This window comes from Sceloporus occidentalis, unplaced genomic scaffold (assembly GCF_023333645.1).
Source record: "Sceloporus occidentalis isolate IW3139 unplaced genomic scaffold, rSceOcc1.0.p SCAF_28, whole genome shotgun sequence".
Classification (NCBI taxonomy): domain Eukaryota; kingdom Metazoa; phylum Chordata; class Lepidosauria; order Squamata; family Phrynosomatidae; genus Sceloporus; species Sceloporus occidentalis.
The window spans coordinates 9,759,422-9,777,730 of NW_028317008.1; the positions used below are offsets into that span (position 1 = coordinate 9,759,422).

The window sequence follows — 18,309 nt, forward strand, 5'->3', positions numbered from 1 at the left end:
GGCAATAAGTACAGGTAGCGTTTTGCTATTTCAAAGCCATTTTTTCCAAATCTGGTCATTCTTCCCCCCCATGTGCCATTTCGGGTATCTTTGAAGCCGGCCAATGCAATTTTCCCCATCAAATCATATTTTTAAAAACTAGACACCCCAAGGTATTTGAAATGCTGGTATTTTAACCCTTTCCATGCACTGAGTTTACCACCAGCCTTTGTGAATCTTTATGGTAGTAAACATTTTTTGTATTTTTTTCCACACACGTTGTACTTCAGGTATAAATTTACCGCTCCTGGTATATGTCCGTGTCAAAGAACACCCCAATATGTGTTCAGTAACATCTCCTGAGCGCAGTGATGTATGGGTTTGTTGGGTTATTTGGGAGGTAAAAGGCCACCTTTGGGAGGTGTGTATTTTTTTTGCCATTTAGACATCTGATCCTACTCCCCCATGTCCCATATTTTAAGTCTTTCCATGCTGAAATTTTTGTGAAGATAAAGAATTGTAGGACTTGCTTATTGAAAACGTTATTTTTTATTTTTTTTGGGTGACAGTGGAGATTTTTACATGTTACCATATTTTTTAAACATTTTTTAAAACATTTTTGAACAATAATTTTTCACAAAAATATTTTTTTTTACTCATCACCGATTAGTGAGCTGTGCTCCATTGACCTTGCATGGTTGGATGCAGTACCTGCATTCAACCTGCAGGAGGAGCTCGAGAGTTCTCAAGAGGGTCTGGATAAACCCTCCGTGAACTCATCCAGTTTTCTATTGTTGATGCCATCCTGTGAATGACGGCAACGTCATTTACAGGATGGCACTTGTGGTTACTCTTCGGAGCAATCACAAGGCTATCGGGGGTAGGGGGGTTTTGTTGCTACATGCCTCGATATCGAGGCATGTCAGCAACTCAGTTTATGCTTAGGAAGCGATTCCGATCGCTTCCTAAGCTGTTTTAGCCCGCCACGATCTTTGATGATCGGTGCGGCGGCGGCCATTTTTCTTCCAGGGAGGGATTTCCTCCCCGGATCCACAGTCAGCCTCACTTGTGAGGCTTCCGTGGATGCTGCAAAGCCACCGATTGCGGCTATTTAACGGCAGCCCGCACATGTACGGGCATTGTCGTTATCGCGTTGCACGGCAATCCCGTACATGTACGTGGATTGTCGTTAAGGGGTTAAACCATGATTCCCCTTTTCCAACAAATTTTACATCATTTTGTTCAGGAGAAGTAGAGCCTTCTATTACAATTCTCCCATTCTGTAAGTGCCACACCTGAACAATGACCCAATTTATGTTCAGCAACATCTCCTGATTATAGTCATACCCCACATATTTTAAATATGCTTTAAATATTACCCCATATTACATATTTATTAATACTATTGACTTAAGGGGTTTATAGATTGTAATTTGTTTTACTTTTAGTTGAATTGCTAAAGGGCACTACTTAGAAAATAAATATTTTTATTTTATTTTACATTTTTTTGTTTTTATGTTTTATGAGTCCAATACGGCTCTATGCCAGTGAAGTCATGGTGACGATCCCAATCAATTAATTTTTTTATTTCATTTATATTTCATGTTTTCCCTTCAAAGTTTTTCATTTTATGAAAGGATAAGAAACTATTATCTCCTCCTCCATAGCCCTGCATTGCTGATTGCAATAATTACGATCAGTAAGCAGGGGGAGCAATGGGAGTCCCGCAGGGTCTAGAAAGCGGCTCTCCTGTCCTCAAGCGTACTTCCAGTGGGTGTCAGCAGTTCCATTCATTCCTTGAATGATGGTGTACCGGCACTTGCCATCAGTCAGCAGGTACCAGTGATACTGGCTTTTGCCGACAGGGGAGACTCCAGGCTGTCGATAGATGGGAGACATCCCTGCCACTGCACTGTACATATATGTCCTAATGGGCTTCTTGCCACAGGACTCACTGGCGTACAGGTACGTCTTATGGGGTCTGAAAGGGTTTTAAAAAAACAAAAAACTATGTATGGACCCTGTTTACAAGAGGTCAGTTACTCATTCATACACTCTTATATCATGCTCTTAGTATATAATTTTTCACTTGCTTTTTGCTTATGTATTTACTGCAAATGTTTCAATTCCTGCACATATTTACGATTAAAACAATTTCCCTACAAGCCTGATTAACTGTGCAGGATATGGTCGTGTATTGCTGTGTCTAAAATAACCAAAGTGCTCATGAGCCTTTACATACCTTATCATCTCGGGATGGTTTTCGCTCTGCTTCTTCTGTTTTCTTTGACAGACCTGCTTCAAGTGCCTTTATTTTTTTCTGAAGTTCTTCAATTACATTCTGTTTACTCTCCAAATCAGCCTTATTCTGTAAAAACCACAGAGAAAATGGATTTTGCATTTTGCCAATTCCCTTGAATATATTACTTATTATTCGGCATCTTTTTTTTTTACTTTGAACTACAAGATAAGCAAAAACATTTCATACATTTCTTTCTGAAGTAAATCTGTGTGGGTTTACAGTCTGCTTTCTCTCAACAGGCAAATACGTAGCTACTGTTAATTGAAAGGAAAGAGGATATTGATGTAGAAATTCCACCTGAGCAAACTCGTGACTTTAGGGGGAAGTTGGTATATAAAGTAACCAATCAGTATTCTTCATTCAAACACTGTTCCGTACCCAGAGATAATGTACCAAACATGAGCTACGTCACTGATCCTTTGACTGTTTTCCATGTCTTATTATATTTCAGACTTGGCGCACACACACACACACACACACACATTATACATATATTAGAGCAGGAATGAGCTAAGCTAACAGTGAAAAAACAACTCAAAGGGAATTTATTGCTCATAGATATATCACAAGTACGTTGGTATAATGTTTAAGATAAACATATCCCTAAAATAATTATCTGCTCTAATGTTTGCCTATTATTTACAGACATAACATAATCCTAATACACAATCCGTATTTGCTCAATTATAAACAGGGTCGTCTTAGATAACCACCCAAAATTTGAATATTTAGAGAAAAAAGAAAAAGCCTGAATATAAGACTACCCTATAGAAAAAGTTTTACTAGTAAATATTAATTTGCATATAAACTATGATTGAGAAAAATGCATTTCTTGTTTTTATTTCCTTTTATTTGCCATCCTGCCCCCCAGTTAAGCACATCTCCCCAAGGCTTGCCACTCTGCCTCCCTGATATGCCTTATATCCCCCCCCCCCCGACATACCGATGCATCCCTAGACTTGTCTCCGGCCTCCCTGGTGTCAAGTGGGGGCAGCCGGTGGACGTCTGACAACCTCCGCTGCTACCCGACACTTCTGCCGGGGCTTCTATGATTGAGCACTGGAAGGTCACATCATGTCAGTGCTCCGTAGAAGCCCCGATGGAAGTGCCAGTCGGTAGCGGAGGTTGTCTGCGCGCATCGCGCAGACGTTCACCAGCTGCCAGAGAGGAGGACCTGGGTCTCCTGCAGCGCTGGAGGTCTGATTATGAGACGACCTCGAATATAAGACGAGGGGTCTTATAATCAAGCAAATACGATAATATTCCACCAATCATGAGCCAATAAAGAAGTGCTTTGAAAATGCTAAACTGAGTTACTAGCTCTAAAGTTGCAGAATCTCTTAGTCTGGAGACTTCCAAACACTGACCCCCGTACAAGAACACAGATTTGGCAATCCAAATTACATTACATTTATTTATATAGCCCCAGCAGATTCCCAGCGCTTTACAATCAGAGTCGGTACTATAAAGCCACAAACAATAACAAACTGGTACAAAAGGAGAAGAGGGCCCTGCTCTTGCGAGTTTACAATATAGTCAGTTGAGAGGGAAGGGAAACCGTAGGAGAAGATTGCTTGGAAGAAGATGAGCTGGTCGACTCAGGATAAGCTCTCAATGTTGTTGGTTGTTCAGATGGCTTAGACAGAATGCTGGTTGAGGGTGTTATGATGAAAGGTTGCCTGGTTCTAAAAAAAAAGGTGGTTTTTTTGCTCTCTCAAAAACAGACACTGACCTGTAAGCTGTTTGTCAGACGCTTTATCCTCTTTTTCAACTCTTCATTCTCCTTATCTACTTCATCTTTGTCCTTCTGCAGCTTGTTGAGGGCTTTCTGTTTTCCTCGCAGCTCATGGTTTAAATTGTCAAGGTCTTCCATAAGGCTATTTTCCCGATTTTTGCTACTTTTCAGAGCCTCTTTCAGTTTGAGATGTTGCTCATTTAAATCTTCAACCTGTGCCTATCATGATATTAAAAATTAATTGTAATCTCAAGAAATTGAATAACAATCTTCATGAAATTAAAATGAAAGAATAAGAGAGAGAGGAAGAGTGGTAAAAACAGCGATTATATTTCATCCCAGTTAATCTCGTCAACCTATCTGCATCATGCATTTCTCTTGTTTGTTCCACTGCAGTCTGCAGGTTTGATTAAATTACCTGTGCTAGATTTATCTCTAAAACAAAATCCAGTGCAATATATATATACCACTTGCCTACATAAAACTAATACATGCAAACATCCCATGTAGGTTGTGACAGTTTTGATAAAGGGCTGTTTAATTACGGAATTTGCTTTAATTAAGTTTAATTTCTGTATCCATGAAAATATTCATAAAGATAACTGACAAACTGGCCCAAAATGCAGACAGCAGAGAGGGCGCTGCACTGTAAGCTCCGGTAATACTGTAAGTATTTTTCCAGGTAAAAAAATGCATATTAAAGTACACTCTATGGTATTAAGTTGGGTGGGAAGAGGCAACTTAATATTAACATGCATTACTCTTTGGTCGAGCTATATAGGGCATTAGACATAGTGATGTATTTAGCGCCTTAAACTGGACTAGGGCAGCGAACCCAGTCCCCTCTACCTCTGTAGTCGGACATCATATCCCAACGTGGCGTATTTTAAAGGCATGCAACGCCTTTTAATGAAGTCGTGCTGAGCCTGCCCAGTCTCCATAGTGTTAAGGGCTGGTTGGGATGATCAAAGATCTCCCTTGTAACTGGTCCATTGCGCAGTGGGACACTGGCCTGGAGAGAAGTTAAAGTATACACAGAAAGCATTCCTTCACATGATCTGCATTCCTTCACATGATCTGCAGCACTTCCAAAACTGACTGCAAAGCGCATTAGAACATTAAAATAGGCTGGAGGGATCAAACTATACGATTTCCACATAATACCATAATCAAGTACCTTTAAATCTTTGGTATGTCGGTCAACAATCTGCTGGACATTCAAGTTTTCTTCCTTTTGTGCGGCAGCAGCAAGAATCTGCTGTTCAGCATGAGCAGTCATTTCGGACCGAAGCACTAACAAAGCTTTGCTTAATGCCTAAAACAGAGAACAGAATTAACCGCCAATAGCCAACCATCAGCCAATTCATGCAATTCCCAGGGTCATGTTCTATTGGATGCAAGGTCTACGAAATAAATTATGCTTCAAGTAGTGTTTCCACAGTGAGGCCAAAACAAGTATCTTTTAAATACAGGCAATTCAGGTTACCGAATTGGGGGGGGTCGATCCACATGGGAAGCGAAGTGTGTCTGTGTATACATTGCCAAAGCAATAGAATGTATGTATTTAGGGATCAGTATCCTTGTGCGTCAGTACATAAAAGCGTAATAATTACAAAATACCTTTTGCTGCTTTTCCTTCAAAGTCAGCTGACTTTTCAGACGTTCTACAAGATTCTTCATAGTTACAGTTGGAGCTCTGGTATTTGCTTCCTTTTGGGCCTCAAGTTCTGTGTTAAGATACTGAACCTCCTTCTCCATCTGAGACAAACGGGATCTCAGCTCTTCAGATTGGCTCTTCATCTTCTTAACTTCCAAAATATAATGCTCTTCAAGTCTGATTTGAGATCGGCACACATGAATACTATGTCCCTCTTTCTTATTTAGCTACACTGTGTGTTTATATTGTTTTTGTGGGTTTCTATTGAAAACATTTTTGAAAAACATGTTTGCAGTTTCTTTTGTAGGCTGCTTCCCTAGACAAAGACGGTTTCTATTGTCCCTCATACTTAATGTGTTATATGAAAATCAAGAAATTGAACGTTAAGTGCTTTATTTTAACTTCTTTCACTTTGAAGGGACAAAGTTAAATGAGTTAAATGTGATAACAAAAAACCATAAAGAGTGGCCCCACAATCACATTACTTCACTAGACTCACTTGGATTATTTCCTCCAAAATAAATCTGGCAAATAATAATATTCTGATTTTTTTTCAAACTTTTTTCTTTACATCTGGATGATGATATAATATTTTAGTCACTGCAGAGTGTGCTAAGCATATATTAATAATGTGAAGCAAATAAAGTTACCTGACTTTGCTGGCTTCAAGTTCATTCACTTTCTCTGCCGTGATCTGTTTCTGCCAGTCCAGTTCTGCTGTTGCTTTCTTAAGTTTGCTTGAAAGCGAAGCCAATGATTTGTCTTGTTCCGTAACAGTCTGTTCCATTTCGGCCAATCGCATTAAGTTTGTACCTGATGAAACTTGTAAAGATGGTTTCTTCATTAACTCCTATAAAATATATAAAAATTGTAATCTGAACACCTGTAACAAAATGTATTTGACTTCAATTGATTCTGCAGTTTTGATAATTATATTATCAAACTTTAACCTACCTAGGCCTTTGAATGCATTATATTATGGAGAGACGGTAACCAAAATCCACCTATATGATGATTTGTATTGCAGCTATGAAGCAAGTTACAAAGAATGAAAAGGGCATAACCTGAGCAGCCTTTAAGAGGATATCAGATGTATGCTAGTAAATAATATGGATATGAATAACAGGGGGTATTGAAATGTTAACACAATTTATGGAATATTGATCCAAAGTACATGATTCATGTGAGGTTTTTTGGATACAGGTTCACGGTATGATAACAGATTGTTTCTTCTTTAATATTGCAGGGGAATGCTAGTGGATATTAATAAAATGTAGGAACCAAACTACATTTCATAATTTTTATTCTTGGATATGCTGGCATACAGCCAGTCCACTTTTATTAGTTTTTATTTTCAGTAGTTTGTAGAACTCGATTTTCCAAATAAATCAGGGAATCAATCAATAGAGAGGAACACAAACCAGAGCAGCATCTCTGAACTTGTTAAGTGATGAGTCTGAATAGAGATTCAATTTCTGATGCAACAGTTTAATGTCTTCCGCGTGCTTTTTCACAATATCTTCTTGTTCCTTTTGAAAAAGACAAATAAATGTGTTATACGAAGATTGTTGAGCATTAACAGTATATATTCAGATTGTGATAGTTTAATGTAATACCTCTCGTGCTTTGGTTAGCAGGTGCTGGTATTTTTTAAGCACTTCTTCCTTCTGATTCAATCTCGCTTGCATGCTTGCAATGGTTTGATGAGCAACTTTCAAAGCTTGCCGATGTTCCAACTCTTCATCTCTTTGATTAAGACCAGACAGAAGCTTATCATGTTCTGCTGCTGCAGGCAATCGAAGCCTGAGCTCATTGATCACCTTGTCTCGACTTAAAACATTTTGTTCGGCTGTCCTCAGTAGTGCTTCTTTGTCTTTAAGCTTCTAAAAATAAAGAATTGCAAAATTAAAGGTGTGTGATGCAGAATTGTTTAAACAGTTAAAATGTTGCTAACCATTCATACTGAATATTCAATATTGAGCACAATTTTGGTAGGAATAAGTGAAATCTAAATCATGTGTACACAAAACACAGGAATGTACACAGGACAACCGTTTGATAACGTTCTAGTTACTGTGAGCTGTGTGTACTTACTTCTTCCAGTGTTCTACAGACTGATTTTGTGTCCATGATGGTCCTCACGTGCTCTTTTATTTTCTCTAGGGCTATCTCAAGTTGTTGAGGAAGAGGTAGGTTGGAATCAGGCACTGCTCCTGTTGCCTCTTCAAACTAAAAAAACAAAAAAAATTGTTACCTGGTAGGACCCCACAGACCCCAAGGGATCATTAAGAAACAATGCAAGTACCCGTCGAGCGGTGTTGAGAACTTCGTTCTGCTGATGCTCATATACAGCCAGCTGCCGTTCCAGTTCTACTTCTCTCTGATCCCAGGCCATCTGTCTTTCTTCATGAAACTAAAACACACACACATCAGATGTAAATCTACCATAGGTGGATCAAATTCCAAGAATCTATGGTTGCTAAAACATGAGTTTGTGCAAATCCATCTATTTTACTCTTAAATTGAAGCCAGCTACTCTTGGGTTGAGACTGTAAGAGTCCACTGACTGCAGGTAGCAACACAGCTGCACATATTGTATGCCGCTATGTCCAGCATTTTTCCAGCAATTCAACTGCTCCTTCAATGAAGCGCACTGAGAATAGTAATTGCGGATTTATTCATTATTTTTCATTTAGATAGCTTTGGTCGAACAAATTACAAACCATGCAATGAGTTTGCTAGCTGGGCAGAAAATGGACTGCCGGGGAGGGTTTCGGTGCTCTATTATTTGTGTCCAGGTGCTGGGAGCCCTTTGCAATTGCACTTGAATGTATAAACTGCTGATACCTCTGCAGACTGTAAAATGTGCACAACATAGTGAAACATTATGTTTACTATTACTATTATTTTATCAACACAGGAGTAGTACCAGTGAATTACAGTTCAGAAAATATAAATCCAGTTATATGAAGTTCAGACATTTCAACCAGAAGGGGTAAAGTGTAAAAAATAAAGCGAAATATATTCAAAAATTAATCAAAGGCATGATGGAATACAGAGACTACATAGAATGGGACAAACAAAGCACAGTGTTGCTCGTGGTTAAAAATGGTACCTTAAATACTGGTTTGTCAGAACCTACACCTTTCCATAACTGTGCAGCATAAGCAACATGTATACCAAAGAGAAAAACAACATTTTCAATAAAAATATCAATAAAGACAGTAAACTGTTTACTTTGCCTTGCTGAACGACTTCCTCTTCCAAGGTTCTTATTGTGCGTTCTTGTTCAGAGATAATGTTGTGTAAATGGTTCATCTCTTCTTTCTTTCGGTTAAGTTCCCGTGCCAGTCGCAGGTCCTGCAGACGAAGTTCTTCAATTTTTTTGTGCCACTCTGTAACCTGTGGAATTAAACACGGGTTAAACATTGTTCAAACTGTAAGAATCAAGAACTACTAAAAACAAAATATCATATCTTGGCTGTTGGCAGGTGCTGGGCTGCAGTTGATAATATCATAATCCCTGCAACTGTATATCCTAATATAAAATAGTAGGTTTTTCCCATACTGGTAATGACTCCTTAGCTACAGTGATATATAAATGTTTTTTTGGAATGACAATCCAATAGTTTTACCTTTTGAGCCCCTCGTGCATCTTTGAGAGTACTAAAAAGTTCCTGCAAGCTCTTTAGTTTCAGTTCTAACTCCAGAGCTTGGGTTTCTGCCTCCCTGCGTTCTTGCTGAACAAGCGTCATTTCATGAATTGTCTTCTGTTTGTCATTCTGAAGCTGCAACATTGTTTTGGAAAACTTTTCTTGCTGAGCTATTGGAAGGGCGCCGCTAAACTGCCGCCTTAAAGACTGGATAGTTTGCCGAAGGTGCTTGGCCCGATTTCTTCCTTCCTGGCGGGCATAATACAGCGCTTGTTCTTTATCATCAAGCTTCTGCTCCAAGCGCAGGTTGTAGGCCTCCATTTTTTGCAGTTTACTTGTCGTGGCTTCCAGCCTGCCTACAGCTGTGGCCTCGCTGATTTGAAGAGCTACAATTTGTTGGTGTAATTTAGCAATTAGAGCTTTTTCATCTGTTTGATCCTTTTGAAGAAAAGTTGAAAAATAAATAGCTGCTACAAAGGAAAACATTCTAATAAAATTTGAATTAGACTTAGTAGCAATACAGAACAAATGGAGCTAGAATAACATTTAATAAACATGATGATATATATATATATATATATATATATATATAATATATACACACCGTATTTGCTCGATTATAAGACGATGCTCAGGGTCGTCTTATAATCAGACCTGAAATAGGTCTGATTATGAGACTAAGATCCAGATCCCCCGCAACGATGCAGGGGACCTGGATCCTCCTGTGTTATGCCCCCCCCAACTTACCGGTGCTTCTGAGTCCCCGGGGCTTAGTCCAGGCTGCGTGTAGAGCTCTACACGATACAATCGCGTAGAGCTCTACTCGCTTCCCGGACTAAGCACTGGAGACCCAGATGCAGGGGACCTGGATCCTCCTGTGTTATGCCATGGGGGGGTGTTAGGCATTTCTGGAAGCAGAGTGCTCTGTGAAATGCCTTTTAACCCCTTTAATGCCACTCTGCCTCCTGAAATGCCTTTTACCTCCCTATATGCCACTCTGCCCCATAATATGCCTTTTAACCCCCTAAATGCCAGAGTGGCATATAGGGGTATAAGGCATTTCTGGAGGCAGAGTGGCACATAGGGGGTCAAAAGGCAAATCATGGGGCACAGTGGCATATAGAGGGTTAAAAGGCGTATCATGGGCACAGTGGCATTTAGAGGGTTAAAAGGCATATCATGGGGCACAGTGGCATATATGGGGTATAAGGCATTTCTGGGGCAGAGTGGCAAGCCTGGGGGCAGATGTACATAACTGGGGGGGGCAGGTTGAAAAAAAAAAGGAAATAAAAAAATATTTTTCTCAATCATAGCTTTTATTAACAAACAATTGTTCACATAGTTTACATGAATTAACATTTACTGGTAAAACTTTTTTCCTATAGGGTCGTCTTATATTCAGGCTTTTTCTTTTTTTCATAAGTTAATATTCAGATTTTGGGGGGTCGTCTTATAATCGAGCAAATACGGTATATATATTATATATATATATATATATATATATATATATATATATATACATACACACACACATATATATATACACATATACATATATCCCACCAACTTCAGGTCAATTTAGACCAGTGGCATCGGCAGGGGGGGGCCAGAGGGGGCCATGGCCCCCCCTAAATCATGCTGTGCCCCCCGGTGTGCCCCCCCAATTGAAACGCCGTCTTTTTTTTTTTTTTTTTTTAATAGATCCGGAGGAGAGAGAGAGAGGCGCCGAGCGGTCGCTGAGGAATAAGTTCTCAGCGACCGTTCGGCGCCTCTCACTCTTTTCCGCGACCGCGAGGCCTCTGCCTTGGTCGCAGTGCCGGCATTTCAAGCCGAGCACCGGTATATGATGTCATATCCGGCGCTCAGCAATGAAGCCGCGCACACTGCGGCAGAACCAGGAAGACAGAGACCTCGCGATCCCGCCGCTGGACTTCTACAAGCCCAAGGTAAGTGAACTTCAAAGGGGGGGAGGAGGGTAGAAAGTTAGGAGGGGGTTAGAGAGTGAAAAGAGGTAGATAGGAAGTGAGAAGAGGTAGATAGGGATACATTGGGAGGGAGAGAGGGGGTAGATAGGATAGATTGGGAGGGAGAGGGGGTAGTTAGGATAGATTGGGAGGGAGAGGGGGTAGTTAGGATAGATTGGGAGGGAGAGGGGGTAGTTAGGATAGATTGGGAGGGAGAGGGGGTAGTTAGGATAGATTGGGAGGGAGAGGGAGATATTAACATATATTGGCAGCAGGGGCTAATATTAATATTAATTGGCAGCAGGGTCTAGTATTTATATTCATATTGGCAGCAGGGTCTAGTATTTATATATATATCGGCAGCAGGGGCTAATATTAATATATATTGGCTGCAGGGGCTAAGTTTATATATATATTGGCTGCAGGGACTAATAATATATATTGGCAGTAGGGGCTAATATTAATATATACTGGTAGCAGGGTCAAATATTAATATATATCGGCAGCAGGGTATAATTTTTATGTATATCGGCAGCAGGGTATAATATAAGTATATATCCGCAGCAGGGGCTAATATCAATATATATCCGCAGCAGGGGTTAATATTAATATATATCAGAAGCAGGGTGTAATATTTTTATATATTGTCATCAGCAGGGGCTAATATTAAAGAATGAGAAATAACTGCCTAACGTGTGTGTGTATATATGTGTGTATATATATATTATATATATATATAGTGTATATGTACCGTTTTATAATTGGCCCCCATACTTTGGTTCCTGGCCCCCCATGTGCCCCCCCTAAATATGAAAGCTGGAGACGCCACTGATTTAGACACATTTCTCCTGCAAGAGCTGAGCTGGCTCTGCAAAATGCATAGCTCTGCTGGTGAACTGGAGACACTCACCAGGTAAGACGTACAAAACGTATAGTTAAGTCGGGAATTTAACACTACAACTTTCCTGCATTATATCATCCTAAATGATCTGAGTAAGAAGGATGACTGGAAAAATATGTAATACATATTGCATGGACTTTAAATCATCTTACTGTGTATGCATTTGGTATTTACTGGGGAAAATAAGTTTCTTTGAATGTGAAACCTTTATTATGTATTCCTTAGCAGACCTTTTCATGAGTTTTACAGTGTCCCCCAGTTCAAATCGCAGCTTAATTATGTATTTAAGGAAAACAGAATTTGAATTCTGAGGCATCTTGATTTACTACGAAAATGTTTCATGAAAGTAGTCGCTTGAAAGAGAAACTATGAAAAAGTTCTCACCTGATAATCCAGAACTTGTTTTCGCAGTGACTCCACTTCTTTTTCCCTAGATTGCTGACGAGTCATTAATGTTGAAACTTGCATTTTGGCTATATCAGTAAGGCTGCGTAATCTAATGTAAAAAATAAATAAATATATATATATATATATATATATATATATATATATATATATATATATAGAGAGAGAGATTTAAAACCTCTGTACATAGAAGTGATCCATGGTGCATATTAATTCTACTGTGGCACTGGCCTAACTTTTCACAAAAGGTTGGTGACTAAACAATGATAGACCTTCTTAAGCCTTCTGGAAGAAAATGGAAGCTTAAAATTTACAAAGTTTTATTGTGGGAAATGTTTATTTTCAGGGTGCTTATCTGTCAAAATATGACTAGGAATTACAAGCGGATTAGGACGTTATAGCACCTGGGTGTGTTACTAAAGAACACTTTTTCTGCTACTTTTCTCTACAGTAATTTATACTCACGGAAACTGCTACAAGATAAACCAATAGTATTATATAAAAGTTATACAGATGTGTCTTGTGAACTTATTTTATTGTGCCTAACTCACTGTTAGTATATATTGTAATCGAAAACTTTAAAAAAAGAAAAAAAAAAAAAGGAACACGAGGAAAACCTGTTGCAGGGTTTATTTAGAACAATTGTGTTCTCCAGAAATCTTCTGTTATAAAATGTTTGCTTTTAAAGAAAGCGTCGCTTACTTGGAGACTTCAACCTTAAGTTCCGCTTCACTTTTTTCCAAGTCCATTATTCTTCTCCGATCTGCTTCAGAAACTGCCTTACTCACGCTATTCGCAAGATCATCTCTTAAAGCCTGTTCTACTTTCTGCGCCTCAAGGTTGATCTTGGTGAGCTGCAAGAAAAAGAAAAGTACGTATCATATAAACCAAATTTAGCCGTCGCTATTAGTCATCAAAAATGCAAGAATAGTCAAGCATCTGAAAGGAGACATGGTAAATACTGGGCCAGACCCGTAAGTGAACAAGGCACACGTCCAGTCCCATAAGACAGCACCTGATGATTAATAGCCATGCACTGGAAACATTGGTCAAATGTTGGCTTGGCAATTTGACATACTAGCACACAGATATATAAACATCCACCTTTTCATATGTACAGTAAACACAAGAACAGAAGGAAATACCACTTATTACTAGTCTTCCCCCCAAAAAATAATAATTATTGGTCATAGTTAAAACCCAATCACACATACACGCTTTCTTCATTAATGATTTTTTTTTTTTTTTTCAGCCTACTTGTGCTCGAACTGCTAAGGTAAAAGCACTAAAGGTTACTGTTCTCTGTGTGTCTTTCGAGTTCTAAATAAGAACCTGCCAATATACTCACAACATTAACTATGAAATATAGATAAGAAAAAAAAATACAAAACACACTTGCATGCATAGCAAACAAGAAATCTCTCCAGCATTGATATTAAAAAGTAAACCTGTTTATCAGGGAAATCATTAAAAAAACGAATTGATCATGCTTAAAGAAAATGGACATCCTCAAAATGCAGGGGCCTTTGCTCATCTGCAGCACAAGACTGCAGTAAGATACAGCCAAACAAAAATACCACCAGTACAAACTTTTGTATCATACAAGACAACAGTCAATTTAATTTAAAATGTTCTTTGTAAAGCAGCAATATCATAATACTGGTTATATTGTCAAACATACCTCAGCAAACTTTGCCTCTAGCTCAAAGTTCCGTTCTTCTACTTGCGCTAGTGTGGTCCTTAGATGTTCATACATTTTCTGGGAATGTTCAGCTTTTTGCCTTTCGTTTAACTCCTTCATTTCCAACATTGTAATCTTCTTGGAGATGGAAATGATTTCATTACTTGTGACTGCTTTTGTGGCTTTATCCATAGCAGAATTACCTCCTTAAAATTGAAATAAATACATTTATAGATACATAAAAAAAAATGGAAATAGGCAGGGAGGCTGGCTCATGGAAAAGGAGGTCAATTGCCGCCTGGGCCGGTCCGACTTGGACCTTTTTATTTATTTATTTTTTTTTGGCCCGGCCGTCGGGGGATATGCTCATTGCAGTGTGCTCATATTTACTTACCCAGCGTACTTATATTATCCCATGCTTGCTCAAGAGTATAAAGCTTTTCTTTTGTTATTTCAAGCTCTTTGGTATACACACCAATCTGGGACTTCAGAGATGCATTTTCTTGCTGCGTAGGAAAAAATTGAAGTCATACCCCCATGCTGTTTTGAAGGCAAAGAACGGTCACACCACATATTGACTTGATTTCAATTTTTGTTGAATGACAAAAAATTTTAACTATTAACACGTGTATTTTTGAAAGCATTCCTACTTTACCGTGTTTTTTCACACCTACCTAAAACTTATATATAATTATATACACACATATTGTCAGTACATACTTGTAGGTGCTCCAGGTCACTGGCTCTCTGGACAAGCATATTATCCTTCTGAAGCATGTCCCTGTACTTGGCAGTTAACTCATTATATTGTTTATTAGCCATTTCCAACTCCGATGAAGACACGCTCTCATTCAAAGCTTTTTGAAGAGCTGCGATTTTAAAGGCAGCAATTTCCTGTTGCAAAAATATAACAAAGTAAAACAATAATGATACAGTAATTATTTTATTATCAATTGCATTACCACAAGTCATTCCTGCATTGCAGTAGAAAAGAACAAAAACAATGCTAAATCATTACCTTATATCTCTGTAAATAGCCAATTTTCTCCCCTACTGCCGCCTCCATCTCAGATACTTCATCTTTCAGTTTAAGGTTTTCTTTACGCAGATGTTGCTCCATTTCGAGTAAGGTGGTGTATCTTCTGGTCAGTGACTTCTCATTTACTCTGAGAACAGTCATTTTTCTGGCGCTCTCTGCAAGAAGACTTTTCATTTCATCTGGATCCACCTTCATAGCTTCTAATAAGTTCTACAAATACAAAATAAAAAAGGAGAATTTCAAAGAGCTATAGGAGATTATTTACTGAAGCTATATGGGTTAACAGATACCAGGACATCAGGCAGCTAAATTGTAGGAAAACAGCACGAAGCAAATTTAGATAACTGGAGGAAATTAACAAGTATCGGAAGGTATACGTATATTTTCCTTGATGACTTTACTGTATACAGATATGCAATAATACAATTTACTAACTAAAATCTAGGCAATACAATACATGATGAGGTAGATTTGTTTACCAAAAGAGTTACGGGATAAAGGGAGTTCACTGCAATGCCCTATAAAATTTTACTTCATAATACATCTAGCCGATTCTTTTGTGGGAGATTATTGGATAAAAGTTAAGCGGAAAAAATAAGCTGGAATTTAAAGGGTGGAATAATTAATTTAAAATGCTTAGCAATGGCATTTAGGGGAAGAATTAATATTTTTGTGTTGGATAAAATATTGGTGATATAGTTTGTGACCCGAGAGAAATTAGAGAGCAAGACAGTTAGCAGCTCTGTGTGTCGAGCATACAGGTGAAATCTGCTTTTCTGAGAAGATATGTATACAGAACATAATGATATAATAAAAAAGATAAATCATTAGAGCCTTGTGAACCCCAACAGAGAAACCTAAAAATGAGTAAAGAAACATTGAATGGCTAGAAAGGAAGTAGTAGTATGTATGAGTGTATGAGTGTGTCATACCATATACTCAGCAATTTGGACGGCATCCTGCTCCTTCTGGCTTTCTAGTTTTGTTTTTTCTTCTTTTAACTTCTCCACTTCACGCTGCCACGACTCCCTTTCACTAAATATAAAAAAAATGTTAAACACAAATGGGAGTTGCGAAAACTAAAAAGGTACTGTCACTGTGAAAGTGGTACCTAATGGAAATTATTGTAACTATAAGCTAGATAAATAAAGCATTTTGATCTCTAGCTTGTAAACTCAATTGTGCAGGGTCCTCCTCACCTGTTTCTGTAAGTCAAATTGTTATGTTATATATCACTTGTCCTGTTTACCCACTGTACAGCACAATAGCATACAATAAATAATATTTTTCAATTTTACCTCTCATACTCCTTATACAACATCCCTTGCTGATGGCGAATCACAGCAAATTTTCTTTTATATTCTTCCAATGAATCTTCCAGTCTTAATACAGTTTTCTCTTTAGATTCCATTTCCTGCAGATAAACGTATAATGCTAGCCGGTAAAGAGCAGAGCAACACAATTTTAATGATGAATTACAATACATATAACCCTTGGGATAAGTCAAAAGTTACTGTATAGCACCACCGAAGGTGAACACATCTACTGTGCTGACAAAGGAAAATCATATACGGTTGGCTGTGTTTACTTAAAACTACTCAGATTTTTCTAATTATACATAAACGTGTGCAGTATCTAGTACAAAGTTCATAAATATTTTTATATAACAGAGAAAGAAATAATTTGATGGCAGATGAAAACAATTTGGCCCACCTAGTCTGCCCATTATTCCTGATGTAGCACCACTTAATCAGATTTAAACTCCTGATAGCTTCAGGTCTATCCCATGGATGCTTCAATTCCCTCGCTGTATTAGTCCCACTTCTGATGGGAGTCTGTTTTGTCTAACTACCACCTTCTCTGTAAAGTAAAACTTCCTTACATTACATCTAAAACATCTGACCCCCCAGTTTTAGACTACAGCCTCTTGTTCTAATATTTCTCCTCTGAAATAAACCTACCTCCTTCCAATTTTTTTCTTTTTTGAAAGTTTCTATCACATCTTCCAATTCCTCCAGAACTGTCCATAATACTCTATGTGAGGTCTGACCAGAGGTCTGTAAAGTGGCAGAGCCTCTCTCTTTCTGCTTCCAATGCCTCTTGCTCTCCAACTCAGCACCCTGTTTGCCCTATTAGACACTTAGACTGCATTCCCTGCAAGTCCCTCTCTTCTGCTGGGACTAATACATCCTATGTGCATTATTATGCAACATTTCAATAATATTAAACTGCAGCTGTCACACATTCTAACATTTTTCTATATTTCCATAAATCACTTGTGATTTATTCCACCAGCAACGAACACCCAAAATACAATGGCAGACTTGCTACAACCTATAGTCTAAATGCTTTGTTATTCCAGAATCGGTTCATAAACCACTTATATGAATAGTTATATTTACTGTGCAGTAAATACAACACACCTTCAACCATTTTCATGATTCGACAATAAAGCTTTGGATGCCTAAAAAAGCCTTCTTTGAAGCTATGGCTCCCAAAATTAAATGACACTGTTTCATAATACCTGTAGGAGATGCAAGAGGTATTCGTTGAGAGTGTTGATGAGGTTGCTGCTAGTGGAAGACAATCCATCTGGTAGGTTTACAGCTTTAAATATAATATTGGCCCCAGTCGACTGATGCAGAAGTTTAAATTCATTTTCAAGATGTAAAACCTGAATGGAGACAAAGGGTTGTCAATCTTGCTAGTGTTATTATATCTGGATATATTATATCTGGAAATATTTCAAATATTTTTTTTCCCAGTGACATCGGCTTTATCACAGTAGCATACCTTTTCATTTGCTTTTAACAACTGGTTTGAAAGATCTGTAGCTTCCTTGCGTGACACCTTAAGCTCTTGTCTTAATTCATCATTTCTTCCAGTGAGCTGATCGACTTGAGCTTTCAAGTGAGCACTTATGTCCAACATACCTCCCGCATGCTTTGTTTCTATGGCCTGAAAGAAGTGGACTACATGAGTTACAATTAACT

The 18,309-nt window shown here is 38.4% G+C and overlaps 1 protein-coding gene across 1 annotated transcript in view; it reads right to left on the bottom strand.

Annotated features, from left to right (window-relative positions):
* Positions 1–18,309, bottom strand: part of LOC149299790 (centrosomal protein of 290 kDa-like) — a 50,848-nt gene that overhangs the window by 17,431 nt on the left and 15,108 nt on the right. The window contains exons 20-40 of the mRNA XM_089486054.1: positions 18,110–18,274; positions 17,841–17,990; positions 16,615–16,730; positions 16,249–16,351; positions 15,296–15,526; positions 14,998–15,171; positions 14,672–14,783; positions 14,278–14,483; positions 13,299–13,450; positions 12,576–12,687; positions 9,309–9,764; positions 8,911–9,075; positions 7,979–8,086; positions 7,768–7,902; positions 7,290–7,556; positions 7,095–7,202; positions 6,324–6,523; positions 5,637–5,850; positions 5,194–5,331; positions 4,014–4,235; positions 2,222–2,347 (exon numbers count right to left, since the gene is read on the bottom strand). Of these exons, the coding sequence (XP_089342180.1) occupies positions 2,222–2,347; positions 4,014–4,235; positions 5,194–5,331; positions 5,637–5,850; positions 6,324–6,523; positions 7,095–7,202; positions 7,290–7,556; positions 7,768–7,902; positions 7,979–8,086; positions 8,911–9,075; positions 9,309–9,764; positions 12,576–12,687; positions 13,299–13,450; positions 14,278–14,483; positions 14,672–14,783; positions 14,998–15,171; positions 15,296–15,526; positions 16,249–16,351; positions 16,615–16,730; positions 17,841–17,990; positions 18,110–18,274 (3,660 nt within the window). The remainder of the gene's footprint in view (positions 1–2,221; positions 2,348–4,013; positions 4,236–5,193; positions 5,332–5,636; positions 5,851–6,323; positions 6,524–7,094; positions 7,203–7,289; positions 7,557–7,767; positions 7,903–7,978; positions 8,087–8,910; positions 9,076–9,308; positions 9,765–12,575; positions 12,688–13,298; positions 13,451–14,277; positions 14,484–14,671; positions 14,784–14,997; positions 15,172–15,295; positions 15,527–16,248; positions 16,352–16,614; positions 16,731–17,840; positions 17,991–18,109; positions 18,275–18,309) is intronic.